This window comes from Sinocyclocheilus rhinocerous, unplaced genomic scaffold (assembly GCF_001515625.1).
Source record: "Sinocyclocheilus rhinocerous isolate Xijiao unplaced genomic scaffold, SAMN03320098_v1.1 scaffold683, whole genome shotgun sequence".
Lineage (NCBI taxonomy): Eukaryota > Metazoa > Chordata > Actinopteri > Cypriniformes > Cyprinidae > Sinocyclocheilus > Sinocyclocheilus rhinocerous.
Window position 1 is genome coordinate 428,442 of NW_015642819.1, and position 18,320 is coordinate 446,761.

An 18,320-nucleotide genomic window follows, 5' to 3' on the forward strand; every position below is an offset into this window, starting at 1 on the left:
AGTCAAATATCGAGATTGCTTTTTTCAACCCTTAATTGTTTAGACTGATGAAAATCCCAGAACAGATCGAGCTAACTTGCAATATAAACATTTCTTAAATGTTTCTCATTTTGAACATTCATATCTGAAACATGGTCAAAGGTATTTTTGGTGAGTGATTTGTTGTTGGGTTATACACAGGATCCACTACACTGAAAGACTATCATCCTCTAACTTGCAATCTGGTGGAAAAGTGTCACACAAGCAGGTGCACTTCATTCTGACCCTGCCAAAAATGCAAGTGCCTGGGTCTTAAATATAAACGTATCTGGTCCCCTTTGGAAATGGCAGAGGGGGTTAGCTGGTGGTCAGACTTGCTTCTTTAAGACGCAATCTCTCTTTCTGAAATATGCAGAAACATGCATCATTATGAAGTCCCATTTAGCTGTGCATGCATTTGGTAGTATAAGGGATTAGTTCACCCCAAAATGAAAATTTTCAGAAAATTTACTGAACCAGGTCATCCAAGTTGTACTTGACCGTGTTTCTACAGATTTGAAGAAGTTTATCATTGCATCTTGCTCACCAATGGATCCTCTGCAGTGAATGGGTGCCAGCAGAACGAGAGTCTAAACAGCTGATAAAAACTTCCCAATAATCCACAAGTAATCAACATGACTCCAGTCCATCAATTAAAGTCTTGTGAAGTGAAAAGCTGTCTGTAATAAACAAATTAAATATTAAGGCGTTTTAACTTTAAACTTTTAAAGGGGTCATATGATGCGATTTCAAGTTTTCCTTTCTCTTTGGAGTGTTACAAGCTGGTTGTGCATAGATAAGATCCCTGAAGTTGCAAAGACTAAAGTCTCAAAACCAAAGAGATATTCTTTATCAAAGTTAAGACTCTGCCACGCCCCCCTAAAACGGCTCATTCTAACACGCCCCCACATATCTACATCACTATCTGGGAAGATTTGCATAACGCCGCCAAAATGTTCAATACACAAAATAATGATCTTTAAAAAAGCATCATATGACCCCTTTAACTTTATGGATTATGGTCGGAAGCGACGGTCTTAATGATGGATTTGTTTCTTACAAACACGCTGCATTTCACTTCACAGGACATTAATTGATGGACTGGAGTCATGTGGATTATTGTGATGTTTTTATCAGCTGCCTAAACTCTCATTCTGACGGCACCCATTCACTGCAGAGGATCCACTGGTGAGCAAGTGATGTAATGATAAAGCTCTCCAAATCTGTTCTGATGAAGTAACTCATCTACTTCTTGGATGGCCTGAGGGTAAAGAGAGTAAATTTTCAGCAATATTTCATTTTGTGGGTGAACTATTCCTTTAATAAGAGTCAGAAAGGTTTTAAAAACCTGATTCATTAAAGTACAATAGTCACTAGTGTTTGAACCACTTATCTATCTGCCACCCACACCTCAGCAAGGATGAAGGCAGACTCTTACCAGTCCATTCGCATGTGCCTGTCTGGTCTCAATCTTCTTCTCTGCTGTCATGTTGCGCACTGACTGTTGGGCCTCTTTGATTCTGAAGTCAAAAAGAGCACAGATTGTATTTTACGTAACCGTAATGTAATGTTTCAAATGTTTTAATACTGAAATTCACTAAAAACAACAACCGCCAGTGAAGAAGTTACCATTAACTAGGTTATCACACTGTGCGGTTGGTCAGAGCAGTTGTAAAGCACAAATTATGATGCTATAGATTCTCAAGATGCTATTAACGTCTCACCTCTGTTTTGATATGACCTTGTTCTCTCTCTTCCATCTGATCTTGAAATCATTGCAGAATTCAAACCAAAGTGTGAAAACATGGCCAGGCACAATTTCTTGCTCTCCGGAACGTGGCTTCAGTCCAAAGTACTCCACTAGGTCAGAGAAGCTGAGGAAGGAAAGACATGGGGCAAAGCTGGAGTTAATGTCAAAAATGTTTATGAAGTTTGCATTTTTTGTAATATTTGGAACAAGAGTGATGTGCTACCTTTTACGTGCCGATATCACTTGATGTTCCACAGTAATTAGCTCTGTTTGTGCTGTAAAAGGAAAAATGTATATCAACAATTAGCCAATTAGGAAATTTGCATTTAGATTATATCATAATCAGTACCACAGTCAATATCAAGAGCCAATATCTCTTCTATTACTTTAGGATCTTCATTTTACCTCTTTAACAGCGATAATGCACTGCTCTGTCAGTCATACTACAAAAAGCATTATTGTCATATTATTCATAGCCTTTCTACAAGGGCCTCAAAGACAATGTTGAAACTCCTTTACTAAGAAGTCTCCTCCATTGCCAAAGTCTCCCTGATTCCTATCTCTGCGTCTGTCTTCTGAACCTGACCAGCTATCTCGTACAGGTACGGAGTCACAGACACTTATCAGGTCCCCAAAAGGGCACATGGCAGATATTCTTCATGACTGCAGGATGTGTGCCGTCTTATCTGTGTAGCAGAGATTGTAGTGAGGAAAGGAAAAGCTTTGGTGCTATGTACATAACATAAACATGTATATAAATATATACATAAACTACAAACAGAATAAATATTATTTGTCTAGTTCACTACAGCTAGTGTTGTCTTGTCCAGCTGTACTGTAGTAAATGACAGCAAGTTTATATCTCCATATATCTGCCTCTATGATCTGCAAAACAAAACAATCCTGTATACAATCTCAGCAAACTTTTGTACTCTTTCCATCAATCATCTAGAGAAGCAGGTCGCCTCAGAGACCAACTAGACTTCATATCTGAACAAGGTAGACGAGAGGGATTGAAGAATAGAAGACTTAAAAACTACAGATCCTCTTGTAAAAGGTAATGGGGGCTAATCTCATGCATTTTAGCATAGCTCACCGTTGGCATTGAAAAATTCAATTTTCTCCTTGAAGGGATGTATGTGCTCATGAGATGAGTTGGTACACACAGTTAGGACATCCTTTTCACAAACTGTGCGAGACAAAAACAATAACATTGGGTTAAAGTCCCCAACCAGGTCCAATTTGAAAAAGTCATTCATTGTAAAACAAAGCTTACACTAACTTTAACGCAATATTTTAACCAAAAATAAACAGTCAGATTTTTTTTTCTGTTAGACCACCATGAGCGCTTACTTTTTTTTTCTCCAATAACCCAGATCTCGAAGAATAAATGCCATTATGGAGCAAGTAGAATTTCTAAAATATTATGTTATTTGCAGATGCCTTCTCACTAGGTGATTTAAAATAAAGTGTACATTTATATAACATTAAATGTAATATAAATGTACATGAAATGTAATGTACATTAAATAGAAGGAAAAATGGATGGGGCAAAATACCGTCAAATTCTTGAGGAAAATCTGCTGCCCTCTGCCAGAAAGTTGTCAGTTGGAAGAAGGTTTACCTTCCAACATAACAATGAACCAAAGCACACAGCAAAACTGACCACACAGCGGTTAAAAGAGGAAAAGTTTTCCAACTCAGTGATTCTGGTTTTTTATTTTTCAATTGTTTTCTGACATGTTGGTGTTATATCTTTCACTTGCATGTTGAGTAAATACAGCTGGATAAAACAAAAACGTCTTAATTTCAGGCTGCAAAGCAACAAAATGTGATTATTTTAAAATTTGCCATCACATGAATATATTAATTTTTTAAATATATTAAAATAGAAAACAGTTACTTTAAATTATAATAATAATATATCAAAATTAATATATTATTATTATTAATAATAATATATTTTTACTGTATTTTTGATCAAATAAAATATATTATTGGTGAAACCAATACAAATTTTAATAAAAACATATTTTAAATATAATGTATGTGGTCATGTTTGTCACTCTTGCCACAATTTGGAGTGCTTTTTTTTTTTTTTACCAGGAATTAACCAGCTTCAGCAACTTCAGCTTAAGATGGTTTTATCAAGCCATATAAAATCACAGCTACTGTCGTCAAAGCCATTAAAACATCACTGATTACTTGCAGATGGAATGAATAGCTTTCGGCTGATAAAGCAAATTCTGTTAGTGCCTTAATTACGACATCACCGCAGTGAATTATGCCGATTACATCTGTAAAAACAATGATTACAGTAAATTGATTTTGATTATGAGCAGTTAATGTGAAAATGTGCAACATGAGGGAATTTCCCAAGTCTAAAAACAAGTTGAGCGACAGCATTCTACTGTAGGTATGTTTGATATTGTACTGTCTATGAAACTGTGACAAGCTAATTAGAGTAATTGCTTTATTTTCCTTGTGTTATAAACAAATGAGAATAGTTATAAACTATCCCTTTAAACCTTTTTTGTTTGCACTTGTTCCTAACATACCGCCTCTAACCAATGAACAAGAACACACAATAGAGCTGAAGCTCCACCTGTTACAGAATCAGAAGTTATCAAATGTCTTTTTCTCTGGGTAAGATCTCAGTTTGTTCACCGTCCAATCAGAGGATCAGAGGAGCCAGTCTCCTGCCCCAGTCATAATACACCCTGATGGGAACCCAGGACTGTTGGACACGTTCCATCTGCATCTCACTCCAGATAAGGCTACACACACTACTGTTTTCATTAAGCATTTGTGTAAACTGTGAACACAGCTGGCAATGACGAAGAAGTCGTGTATCTTTCCCACAGCATTTCTACAAGAAATATCAATTAATTACAGTCTAGCTTGATTAGGTCCTTATATAGTTTCCTCCATGGCGGCTCGTAGCTACATTCAGGTTTTCTCAACAGTGCACTGTGGCGAGCCAAACCACAATCACAAAGAGATCAAAAAATGTCTCAAACGCAAACCAGATGAATCAGCTGTGGAGACTGAGAGCATTAGATGTGCTTCACAATGTTGTCATAATTGTCTCTGGAAAATAAAATCACAGGGACATTCCCTTTTTGTGTAGGCACACAGTGACTAATTTGATTAGTGCAGCACTTTCTTGCTCCACAGAATAACATCACAGACAAATGCGGTCACCTTGAGCAGCCAAAACCTCAGTGGGGCCGTAAGTAATGCACCCAATACACCAAAAATCGAACAAACACAGCACAAAAAACAAAAAAACAAAGACATGATTCTCTCGCAGTCATGAGGGGAGTTCAAACAGCAGGGAAAAAAGGGAGAGCGCGATGGGCCAGATTTGGCAGTCTCTCCGTCGCCCGATAAGAAAGGCTTGTTGAGAGGTAAAGAAAAGAATCTCTGACACACATCTGCAGGGCCACACTGAACTCGGACTGATACAGTGTAGCACGAGAACGGCAGTGCATCTCTGTACAGATAAAGCCCATCCCACCAGCGATAAACTGCTCCTCTCTCAGATTACAGAAGCGCCAAAGCACTGTAGTCTTTGGCCCCTCTGACGGAGTTAAAGAATCACACAATGCCAGAAGCATCTGATGGGCAGGATTAAAGTCATATCTAAAAGGCGCCAGGGCAAAATCACACAGACTCCACTTCGTCTCTGCATCTGTGCCTGCACATGATGTACATACGCAAACATGTCCGTATATTCCACCTGATCTAATGTCATTTAATAATGAGTTGTTCCCTTTCAGTCGGTCACTCTCGACGTCACGTCGGATGACCGACGAAATTGGGATCTCGCTTAGAGAGACCAATCTACTTCGAGTGTAAACTAAACGAGCCAATGCACATTATGGTAATCCTCGTTCCCTGAAGGAGGGAACGGAGACGTCACGTCCGGTCGCCACAGCTCCTGTACCACCGCTGAGCGGCCGGGTCACCGGCTCGGCTCCTCAGCGAAAAGCTGAATATGCGCTGCATCTGCTGCCTACTTATACTCACGCTGTGATCAGCGGCAGCTGGATGCAATAATCGCATGCCAATGTGCATTGGCTCGTTTAGTTTACACTCGAAGTAGATTGGTCTCTCTAAGCGAGATCGTCTCCGTTCCCTCCTTCAGGGAACGAGGGTTACCATACGTAACCGAGACGTTGCTAACAGATGCTGTAAAGTCTTCAGGATTGAGCTGGAGCCATGTTGCAGGATTGTAGTCCTTCATCCACCCAAACCCATGTAATCTTGCTTCTTTTGAAGCTATAGTAAATCAGTGGCATGCTAAAATCGTTTCTGAAGCCCTTGAGAGTGTTTTTGGTCATTCTTACCTGTGAGGTCTCTGTTCAGCTTCCTCAGGTCCTTTGAGAGGTCATCAAACTTCACTTGAGAGGAAAGGAAAACATCTTGAGGTTCGGGCAAAGGAAAGATGCTCTTTTCTGTCCCAGCATTCTGAAAAGAGATTTAAGGGTCGGTGACATAATAAAGAGAAGACTTAAAAATCTAGATTAAAACACATGTATAAAATTTTTAGAAATGTACAGCATTTAAAAGTTTGGGGTTGGTAAGATATTTTTAATGTTTTTAAAAGAAGTCTCTTATGCTCACCAAGGCTGGATTTATTTGATCAAAAATACTGTAGAAACAGTAATATTGTGAAATATTATTATAACTTAAAATAACTGTTTTTATTTTCATATATTTTAAAATGTAATTTGTTCCTGTGATGGTAAAGCTGAATTTTCAGCAGCCATTACTCCAGTCTTCAGTGTCACACGATCCTTCAGAAATCATTCTAACATGCTGATTTGATTGAGATCAAGAAGCATTTCTTATTATTATCAATGTTGAAAAGTTGTGCTGCTTAATATTATTGTGGAACATTGTGGAATGATACTTTTTTTCCCCCAGGATTCTCTGACAAATAGAAAGTTCAAAAGAACAGCATTTATTTTAAATAGAAATCTTTTGTAACATTATAAATTGATCAATTTAATGTGACATTGATTGTATAAAAAGTAAAAAAAAAAAAAATATCACATTGATCCCAAACTTTTGAACAGTACTTTACTCTTTTTATTCATGTAAGTTTCAAAAACCTTTAATAACATTTTTAAGAAAAAATTGAAAGATTTTTTCATGTATCACTGAATAAATTAACAGAAAATAAATAATTAATTAATGAATAGAAAAATGAGTCATGTCATTGACCCTGAAAACAATGTTACCAGCACTGTGCAAAATAAAACATTGCATGTGAAGAATTACATGTTCATGCTTTACCTTATCAAGGTGATGCAGATAGTAGGAATCAATGTAGTCCAACAAACTCATGTGGTTTTCCTGTAGATTTATAGGGAATTATGACAAAAACGTGCATCATCCTGTACAAACCACTAGCAAACAGAAAAAACAAATTGAGGCTCTATCAAACCTCAGTGTGTTTGTGTGCGGCTAGGGCCTTCAGTGTCAAACATGGGCTCATGAAATGGAGAAAAATATTACCCTGCTCTTGACGTCTTTAAGCTTGGGAAGTATCTCAAGCCTGAAGCCGACGGCCTGTCCTCAAGTGTTGCTGCCTCCATTCATGTAGTTTCCCAGAGCAAGCACCAGTCCCATCACCTCCCTCATACTGTCTTTCTCCAACAGATACTAAAACACATCAACATGTATTTGTGCATTTATCGCTCGCCATAATGGAGATGTTGGAGACAAAGCATGCACTTAGACCTCACTTGAATAAACGGCAGTTGCCTGAAGGACTGTTTTTTGACTGTTAAGAATGCCAGCATTGGTACTTTATCAAATGTTTGATAATATCTGAGGTCTGACCCCTTTGAAAAGTGCCTTTGTACCTTGCAGACGTGAAGAATAATCTCAGTCTTGCGCTGTATGGAGGCAACAGCGTCAGTGAACTTAGACTGAAAAATTAAACAGTGAACTCGACTGGAGAACTCAGGGATCTTGGAGAGTTCATACAGGAACCTGTCAAGGAAAAGCAAAGAACATCTGTCAACCTAAAGTGCGTAGTGTTGAAAACACTACTCTGTCTTCGTCTGCCCTCAAATGAAGGAACCTTAGAGAAGTATACATTGCAAAAAGTGCCCTTGTAAGTGGCAACTGATGTATCACTAGTCGCAAGTTGCATGAAAAAGTGAGTTATCTGGTGTGTTTCTGGAATATCTCACTGTTCAGGCTTGTCCAGTAGTTTTACCTGCTCCTCGTCTGAGGTTTCATAGTGTTTCTTAATCTTCTCTAACTCCTCAGGCTGAGCTCTCTGGGAGAAACAGAACAGACGCAATCATATGACAACTGACCAATGATACGCACATACACTTATGAAACCACACAGGAACTATCAGTTATTTAGTTACGTTGGAACTGGAACTACAGCGAAAAGCAGGGTGATACAGAATCTGCAGACTTTATGTGCATTTTCTGGAGTGATTTTGTTCAGAAATGTGAGTGGAATGGATTTAAATACAGTAAAATGGTTAAATACAGTAATTTCAAAGAATATGTTTGGTTCATTACAAGCTCCATTTAGTTGCTTTCTAACCTTTTCAGTGCAAGATTCTATACAATTTTACAACTTTGTCACCATGACAACATGCACCATAAACCCTAAAAAGACTGTAAAAATGGATACACAAGAATAATTAGTGTGCTTTAAATAAAATTATAATCTCCACGTTTCTGCTTTTAAATCCTTCAAACAATGGCCTCGTTCACTTTTATTGTAAGAACCTCGTCATATCCTCTATTTTTGCTATTTTTAAAAGAAAAATAGAGAAAGGGGTGCAGGATATGCAGAACTTTGCGAATGATGGATGTTCAAATTCTGCACAAAACTACTGTTTTGGAGGCTGGGATTCAGCATGGGCCTGTACATAAGTACATTTCCCAGTGTGGCAGGGTACTTACATTTTCATACAGGGCTTCAATAGCATCCAAGTCAACCACAGAATTGTCCAGAGTCAAAACAGCTGTGTAAGGAAGAAGTATTAGCCTCTAGACAAGAAGACTGATTAGTTCTTGGACATGTGCATGTCACGGATGTGATATGCGAATTTAAAAGTTGCTAAATATGTATTTGAGAGCTTTTTTTCCTGTAGGAATTCACTGCTCAATTTACTAAAGTCATCAAAAACATCTGCCTGTCTTGACTCCGTTAAGCCAAGCTGTGATGACTTCAAGATTGTCAATGTGAAAAGTATACATTTAGTAAGTAGGACTAATGTACACACCATAATGTGGAAAACCCAAAGAATATTTCTAGTGGTAAACCACAAGACAAGTTTATTTAATGAACATACAGCCAATTTATCCTTAATAAGAGCTGGAGCCAATCACGAGATATGTCTCTATATACAGAATTATTTCAACATCATGTCTTAGCTTGCCTTTTGCCATCCAGGCCACACAAATATGTATCATTTTAACATGTCTGTTTATTATTAGTGGAGAAAAAATGAGTCTGGATAGAATAAAATGACACTCTGCTGAGCTGGTGGTCGAATATTTCTCAGCATATATGAGGCTGTTCAGTGTGATTTACCTTGCTGGATGTCCTTCATCTCCAGATGGAGACTTGAGATTAGGATGCCCACGGCCTGAGAGCGCTTGCCATCCAGTAATTTAATGACCTAAAAAAGTTTTAAAAAAATCCACATTCACAAGACAAACCCCAGCACAGAATAGCATTTCACTTCACATTTCACTTCAGATCAGAAGTTAAGTGCATTCTGCTTACTCTACCATTCGAACGCAAAGACTCATGCTTGTATTATGCAAAAGTGGAATGAATGAATAACAAAAGAACCTTTGGGAAATTCCAAACTTCCATTATAAAAACCGCCGGCCAAAGGTAACAATGGCATGATCACATTTCATAAACAGGTTCATTTATTTCAAATCATTCCCATTTCCTATATAATTATGTCAATTTCAAAGGCATTGGTGGGATCCTGAAATTACACATAAGCATTTATATAAAAATTTGCAGATTCTATCAAGTGACAGCACCTGATAAATTACGTTTTTGTTTATAGAAACAATTAATTGTAATTATCAGAGGTGACTGAATGAATGCATCAGGTATGCTAGTGTTCAAGTAATATATAATTCGGAAGTGTTGGAAACTGCTCCACCTAGTGGACACTTCTCAAATATGTAATTTCTAAACCTATTGAGCAATACATTACATTTGTGCATTTTGGCAGACACTTTTATCCAAAGCGACTTAAAGTGCATGTGAATTTCTTTTTAATTAGATAAATCAAACCACAACCTCGCATTTGCGATATAAATATCTATGTAATAATCATTTTTCTCATCTTCAGGCAAGAGCGGTACCTTCCTGGCTTTGGTTTTCTTCTCATAGGCTTTGGATAGGGGCTTTCTTTTGGTGGGCGATGTGGCTTTAGCAAACAGTTCCGCAAACTCATTGGTGTTTATTATCTCTGGCTCTTCCAGGGAACTCCATAGCATATTGTTCCTTAGAAAAGACAAACAGATGACAAGAGATTTTGTTTTTCAAATATTTGGCCTTTGCAACAGTTTCTGCTCAGTTTAAAGCTTATAGCGACTGAATCTTCACACTTCAAAGTCACAGAACAGGCCATGACCAAAGCATTTCCTAAAACTGACATCTGTAAAAACCAAAGTTACATGAGTTATTTACTGTTGCTGGGTAACCATGCCTAAAAGCAGGAAAAGGAAAATCAACAGGGGCTCAAAGTGAGTCATCTGATTTGCTAAATTTTCTCTCCCATAAAAATAATTAAGGAGCCAGGATGACGGCGCACAGCTAAGCTTGACTGGAGTCACAGAACCATGACCAAAGCATTTCCTAAAACTGACATCTGTAAAAACCAAAGTTACATGAGTTATTTACTGTTGCTGGGTAACCATGCCTAAAAGCAGGAAAAGGAAAATCAACAGGGGCTCAAAGTGAGTCATCTATTTTGCTAAATTTTCTCCCATAAAAATAATTAAGGAGCCAGGATGACGGCGCACAGCTAAGCTTGACTGGGTTCGCCTTTGGCCTGACAAACTGCTCACGGAGAGAGCAGAAAGCTTTCATGAGGAGTCAAATAACATTGCAACAGCACAGAGGTGGCCGGGGAGCTGAATGCCACAGAAATTCACACCGCCACTAGAGGTCCTGGAAAGACTGCCGCTCGGCCTGTGGCTGGCCCCTCATGCAGACAAATGTCTGCAGCGGTCTGTCTTAAACTTCCCATGAGGTCTGACGAGGGAGAGCTGAAAATGTCAGCGTCACTTGTGGACATTGTGTGTTTGAGGAATGTTAAGAACAATGGAAATGTTTATATGGAATACAGGTAGAGTGGGATGATGTTTTTTTTAAGGTTTTATATTTAGTTTAGAGCAGTTATTTGCTATTTAAAAGCACATTGTGTCAATTGTTGTTATTGTTAACTAAAACTTTTAAAATTAAGTTTTGCTAATTGAAATAAAGCTGAAATAAAATAAAATATAAATATTAGATGAAAAACTTAAACTTACGAAACTTAAAAAAAAATGAAAATGTCTTCTTGGCAACTAACTGAAATAAAATAAGTTTACATTGAAGTAAAAAATTACTAAAACTAAAACTGAAATAAAAGAAAATTGAAGCTATATAGAAATATTTTAAAAAACTTATAAATGACAAAAGCAAATACCAACATTTCTAAAAATAACATTAAAATGAAAACTGAAGATATAAAAATAAAAGCTAATTCAAAATATAAAAAAACACTATAATATTGTATTAATAACACTAAATGAATACAGATTGTGTCAGTGGCTGAGCACTTTGTCTTAAAACAATGCAAGTGATGAAAGACCAGAAGTGTCTCATTTGACCTGTATTCAGTTTATAATAATACAATTTACATATTTGTGTTTGGGTCAATGACATATAAGTGTGACAATGATAAAAAAAAGAAAAAGGAAAATTCTTTTAAAAATCTACTTTAAATATGTATCTGATATTTTCAGAGATTTATTTATTTTGACAGACAGTCATGGGGGCCTTCTTGAACATATAATTTTTTTATGCTTCTGCATGTTGATCGCACCATGCCTCTGCAGTGAAGTAGATTTGTTCAAATATTATTTACTTTTTTGAATAAGACATAAAATGAACTAATAAAAGTTTCAAGAATTTCATCCTTTTGATAAGGTTTTTATAAAGGTTTGATAAGCTCTTTATAAAGAAACTAAAATATATTAAACAATAAAAAAAGCACAATTAAAGAAAACAAACTCCTATGTTATTGACCTGCGTCAATTAAAATATGAGGCAAGGTGATAAGAAATACCTGTGATCTTGAATCTGTATTCGTGTCCAGTACAGTGGTTTCATTGGACAGACTGGCTCCATTGACGGCTTGCGAGGAGGATTGTCTGCTGCTTTACTGGGGAAGATACCAACTCCAGGAGGAGGGGGAGGGGGGACAGAGTGGAGGACGGGTGGTGGCAGACCACATCCTGTCATTGGTGGAGGTGGTGGAGGAGGCACACTTCCTGGCCTATCTAGTGGCTGAGCAGGAAGTGGAGGTACATTAGGAGTACAAGGGCCTGTTGGAAGAGGAGGAGGAGGAGGAGGAGGAGGAGGGGGTGGAGTATTGTTGCTATCCATCGTAACTGAAGCGATACAGGTGGAGGAGCTGTCTTTTGTTTGCCAGTAAAGATTTTTGTTGAGTTGAGGTCAGCATTTTTAGGCAGGGGGTCAAAACTCCTGCTCTGGGCTTCCTTGGCATCTTCCTTGGTCTCTCTTTCTGTCTGAATACACACAGAGCGGAAGGCCCGTGGTTTGATGTTGTCGTCAGTGGACACAGCAACATCTCTGTGATCTCTGCCTCTCTCTTTGTCTCTCTCTCTCTTTGTAAGCTGGCGAGGAGGAGGGGGTGGAGTATTGTTGCTATCCATCTGTAACTGAAGCGATACAGGTGGAGGAGCTGGAGGAGGAACTGTCTTTTGTTTGCCAGTAAAGATTTTTGTTGAGTTGAGGTCAGCATTTTTAGGCAGGGGGTCAAAACTCCTGCTCTGGGCTTCCTTGGCATCTTCCTTGGTCTCTCTTTCTGTCTGAATACACACAGAGCGGAAGGCCCGTGGTTTGATGTTGTCGTCAGTGGACACAGCAACATCTCTGTGATCTCTGCCTCTCTCTTTGTCTCTCTCTCTCTTTGTAAGCTGGCAATGGTTGATCCTAGTCTGGACAGATCCTCTTCGTTCTTCTTTTGTAACCGGAAGAGCTCAAGTTTGAAGTCGGCCTGCATTAAAAAGTCCAAGCCACAACATATAGTATATAAACATTTTTTTCCTCCCAGAGAATGCATGAACTGATAGAAAATGTATAATATAAGTGTCTGCTAAATATAATGTAAATGTATGCATACACAGTTAAATGCTAGCAGAGGGCGCAATATATTTGCTATTTATGTTAAACCTAAAAAAACTATTTTTGTGAAATGTTATTCTCAAAAGGAAACAAAGCATAACTACTTTCAATAAGCAGAATACTATGCTTTAAAAGCACAAATTGTTGCAGAGATTTCAAATTCTTGATGCTATTAGTAAAATATTCCCATATACTTTTGTTTTCGTGAGCTTCTCACCTGTAACTTCTCCACCTCTTCATTACATTCTCTTTTTAGCTGCAGAAGAGCTGCCTGATGCTCTGAGAACATAAAACAAAGACATTGTGACTAAATGTATCACAAAAACCATTAAATAGTGCCAGAAACCCTATAAAACAGATCTCTATGCCATAATATATAAAGATATGGAATAATATGTACGTATACACTATACTGTTCAAAAGTTTTTTAATTTGAAAGACATCTCTTATGTTCACCAAGGCTACATTTGATCAAAAACAGTAATGCCGTGAAATACTATTACAACTAAAAAAAATGTTTTCTATTTTAATATATTTTAAAATCTTTTGTAACATTATTGTATTATTTGCCAATTTTGATCAATTTAATGCATCCTTGCCGAAAAAAAACGATCTTACTCTTATTGTATATGGGACGAAGAATTGGATATCCATCAAATATTGCAGACGTAAAATTTCCAATAGATGGCAGTGGTGGGCCTGTTATATAGGGATGATCGCGGCCTTGTTTAGAGAAGAACCATGGGAAAAACTGTCAAGAGAACTAATTTCCTCAAGTATAATCATACCAAGACATATGACAACACCACTCTGACTGTGTGTGCTTAGGTGTGGCTGTGGACTCCACACCCTTTAAATCTATAAGACACTGTAGTACAGGCAATGGAACTGTCAGTAAGGGGTGATTATAAAACTATATAGTATTGAATGCACACATTTATCTAATTTCCAATGGCGCAAGATTAGAAAATGCATTGCTGAGAAAACATATAGTCTTACAAGTAACAAATAATGTGACATTGAGTTATTTCATCTGTAGAACTGCCCTTTAGGAACACATTTTGGGTGGAGGTGCATCGGAATTTGTTTGAACAGTGTTGCAAATATGGAATCGGAGCAAACATTTACACTTACTGCTGTTGTTTCTGATTATTCAATAAGCCCTTACCAGCTTCAGTGTATTTTAGACCAATCTTTTCCTCTTCGTATTTGGGTTTCGGTGGAGGCCAAACAGTCTGAAGTCGCTTTGGGGTGTGCTCCTCACTCACCTCAGCCTATGACAAAAAACAGCCACAGTTAATGTGCATTGTACCGTTGAAGTTAAAGGACCTATTAAAATAAAATAACTAAAATAAAAATAAAATGATTACATTTTGTAGGTGCACATAAAATAAGACTTTTCACATGTATTGATACTGAGATGCTACCAATAAATGCAATCATCTGTTCACTTCATACTTTGGAATCAGTAGTTTCTTTGTTGTCTGGAGACTGGCTTGAGCTCCTCCTATCAAAGAAGGCTTTGAGGACGTCTTTGTCCCTGTTTGATCTTCCTCTTTACAGTGTCCAGGTCCATGTGATTTGAAGTGTCTTTCTTGGCAGATTTAACTGTGAAGAAAGCCTTCAGTGCACCTAGGGCCGTCTCCGCATTTGTAGATTTGTTTGTTTCCTCAGACTGGGTATTGGCTGGCTCCTCTACAGTTGTCTCTGGCTTTTCTGCAGGATCCTGACTGTTTGGAGACAGTGGGGGGCTTGTCATGCTCTCTTGCTTTCTCTTTCCTTCCCCCTTGCTGAGGAATTGGGTAAGCTGTTCTAGGAAGTCTCCCTTGACTTCTTTCTTGTTAGACTGATCGGTAAAAAGTTCTCTTTTGGGAGGGCTTTGGGGTTGCTCTGGAGTGTCTTTTTCCTCAAGCGCTTCTTTCTTGGGGCTGAGCAGCCCGGTGAAGAGGGACGACAGTTGGAGCGGGTTTTCTTTTACAGATTTAGGGGTTTGGCCTGTTGTGGTCTTCTCAGTGGAAGATGAATCTATGTCTAACATGGTCTCTTCTTCTTTGTTCTCTTTATTCATTTCTCCTTCTGTATGCACTTTTACCACCTGTTCCTCCAGCTGGATGTCTGAAGATAACAGTTCAGGTTCCAAATTATTCTTTTTATTTATGTCAGATGAACTGTGTTCTTCAGTGTCACAGAGGTCATAACCTTCTGAAATCTCTCCTCCAGTCTCAGAATGTTTCATTTGGTTCTTCTGGCTTGTGGTAGGTGGATGGACCTCCACAAAATTGCTGTCTGATTCTGTGCTGCTTCCATTGCATGTAGCTTGACCAACTGCAGTCTCATCTCTTGTTTGGATCTTTTCAGTATCAACAGATGATTCTGCAGAAAGATCTTCAACTTCACAATATGTTAAAGTGGTCTGAAAGTCCATGTTTGTGGATGCCTGGTTGTGGTTAGTCAGAGTGTGCTCATTTACACCAGCTTTGGTTACCTCTGGAACATCTGCAGAGTTTTGAAGATTTCCATCAGGCTCTATTCTGCTCTCAGCAGCAGATACTTCCTGCTGAATTTGCACTGAAAAGTAATTATTGATATTTGTGGATGAATTCAAAGACTCTGTTATTAAAAAATCAGCCAGATTATTTCTGTCAGATGGAATATTTGTACTTTGAATGTCTGTGAGGACATCCTGACAGACTCTGTCTTTCAATGGTTCTTCCTCAGTGTTCTCTCTGACAATCTTCATTGTTTCTTTGCTGCTGCTGCTGCTGGTTTCCTCAATGTGGTCTTCTTCTCTCTCATTCTGCACAACACCAAACAGCTTCTCATTGCTGATACCGGATTCCATAACAATGGTCTCATTTCCAGATATTTCCTGATTGAGTCTGTTTTTGCGCATATCCTTATCATTGCTTTTTGAAACAAACTGTTGCTCATTGTCTGAAGATTCTTCTCTGAAAACAGTAATATCCACTGTACAGAGTGCTGGGTTATCAAGTTGTTTGTCAAGTCTTTTAGCACTGTCACAGGCTGAGACCTCGCTAAGTGATTTAGACGGTGTGTCAGCTTGACCATCTGTTACATCCTGGTCAGTCTGGCATGCTGCTGGTGTTTTATTGTACTTATCTCTTTGGTGGTCAACATTCAGGTCCAAATCCACTTCCTCCTTTTCTGAAGAAAAATCAATTTCATTAATTTCATTAACATTCTGATGCTCTGATCTGTTGACATGGTCCTTTGTTCTGTCTTCCTCAGCATTTGTTTGTGAAGTCTTAACAATTTTATCAAAAGCATCCACTTGTTCATCGAAACCATCCTGCCTCTGAACACTATTTTTTTTATCATTAACATCTCCTTTCTCAGTCAAATAATGAAAAGAAGTCACATCTTGACTTTCCTCAGTCAGTGTTTGGAGTTCATGCTTTTCATGGTGAGCAAAAAGGTTTGTTAATTTGTCCAAAAATGAATTGATAGGCTTACTCTCCATTTCCTTCCGGGACAGTCTACAGCCTCTTTAAGATTTCATTTAGTCTGTCTGTATTCAAAACAACCATATTCTACAATTAAATAAAACAGCAATCAAAGTCAAAATTCAAAAATCCAGAGTTAAAACTGAAGTGTGCAAGTTTGTGCAAGTTACAAAAAGTCCAGGTTCTTTCCATTAGCCTTCCCAAGTCTAGCCAACTCAGAATTTCCAGTGCGTGTGCTGACAAATTATGAATATGAATACGTTTCATATATTATTTTTTACTGTTTTAAAATGCTGTTCTGTTTTATTAAAATTGAGTTTAAGTCTGGAGTGCCTTTTTTTGCAATATGCTGTCCTTAGATGAAGTTTCCAGAAAAACGGATGCCAGGAAAATGTGCATTAAAAAGCAGAGATGCTGCTCTCCGGCTCTCATTACAGGAGAGCTCAAGAAATGAAAAAAAAAAAAAAACATTCCGCAATGACAATGCAAATAGCGCCAGCATGCAGTTTGGTCCTTTTATCCCGCCTTTACATTCTTTTTAGCCTCTTCATTCTTTTCCATTTTGGATTTTGTAATGTCTACCTGCTTTTAATCCGCAATTCACAACAAGAGTGCATACACCAAAACATGAAATACGCATATAGGCAGTACGTGTTCCACCCACCTATTTTCTACCACATGACAGGATTTCTGGTCACACACTCAGTCATCCACGAGGAAGAAGCGGCACCTCAGTACCACACCCAGAAGAGCACACAAAACTCTAGTGAGAGTAAATGTCCAGTCAGGACAGACTATCCTGCTTCTGTAAGGCTGGATATCTCCTTCTGTCCACTTCACATTGGATAACATCACATTAATCAGTACGATTAACCTGTTAACCCCACCTACATCCTTGTTTTGTCACCTATGGTTTTGATTGTATTATCTCAGATATACAGTAATCCACAAGGTAAGGACAATGTAAATAGACATTCTTCACTATTGTTTTAAATAATAAACCTAATATTAATAAATACACATTTTTCATTCACCTCAAATAAAACCTTTAGATAACAAAACATCTGAATTATGCTGCGGACACTTAAAAATATACTTGTATTTTTTTTCTGAAAACTGCATCAAGCATGAAAATTTTTTATATTATACATAATTATTATTTTTAAAAGTTCTAAAAACTCTCATATTATACTTAAACACGTACGCACTTAATTTATTTGATCACAAAATGTACTGGTAATTTTCTGCCAGGACATTATCTGCTTTTTAAATGATTTTTTCTTACAGTGTATTCTACGGTGGCCGAGAGAGCTCAACGCGCTGCAACTTAAGAAAACACATGCAAATTGAAAAAACACCAGCAAATTAAGAAAACATCTTCATCAGTTTGACAACACACCCGCTGCAAATCCTCACAACACATGCAAATGAAGAAACGCGCTGCAAATCCTCACAACACAACCAAATAAGGAACGCGCTGCAAATAGCACGGACCACAACGGAAATGTTTCAAGGGGACCCAAAAAAGTGACGGACCCGGCTGGGATTTGTTTTTTTTATTTTTTTTTATATAATGCTTTATTATCAACAAGTAGCATGTACAGTGCCATATCTCACTATATAACAAAAACATTTCACATGCCTCAACAAGAAGGAA

The 18,320-nt window shown here is 37.9% G+C and overlaps 1 protein-coding gene across 1 annotated transcript in view; it reads right to left on the reverse strand.

The window, feature by feature from the left end:
- Nucleotides 1-160: 160 nt before the first annotated feature.
- Nucleotides 161-18,320, reverse strand: part of LOC107756565 (formin-like) — a 27,003-nt gene continuing 8,843 nt past the window's right edge. Inside the window, 21 exon segments of the mRNA XM_016573738.1 lie at nucleotides 161-381; nucleotides 1,457-1,538; nucleotides 1,743-1,892; nucleotides 1,992-2,043; nucleotides 2,865-2,957; nucleotides 6,121-6,241; nucleotides 7,073-7,132; nucleotides 7,295-7,441; nucleotides 7,645-7,774; nucleotides 7,978-8,066; nucleotides 8,714-8,775; nucleotides 9,348-9,435; nucleotides 10,145-10,286; nucleotides 12,118-12,465; nucleotides 12,633-12,982; nucleotides 12,985-13,071; nucleotides 13,417-13,478; nucleotides 14,368-14,473; nucleotides 14,658-14,744; nucleotides 14,746-15,767; nucleotides 15,861-16,147. Coding sequence (XP_016429224.1) covers nucleotides 337-381; nucleotides 1,457-1,538; nucleotides 1,743-1,892; nucleotides 1,992-2,043; nucleotides 2,865-2,957; nucleotides 6,121-6,241; nucleotides 7,073-7,132; nucleotides 7,295-7,441; nucleotides 7,645-7,774; nucleotides 7,978-8,066; nucleotides 8,714-8,775; nucleotides 9,348-9,435; nucleotides 10,145-10,286; nucleotides 12,118-12,465; nucleotides 12,633-12,982; nucleotides 12,985-13,071; nucleotides 13,417-13,478; nucleotides 14,368-14,473; nucleotides 14,658-14,744; nucleotides 14,746-15,767; nucleotides 15,861-16,147 — 3,610 coding nt within the window. The 3' untranslated portion in view covers nucleotides 161-336.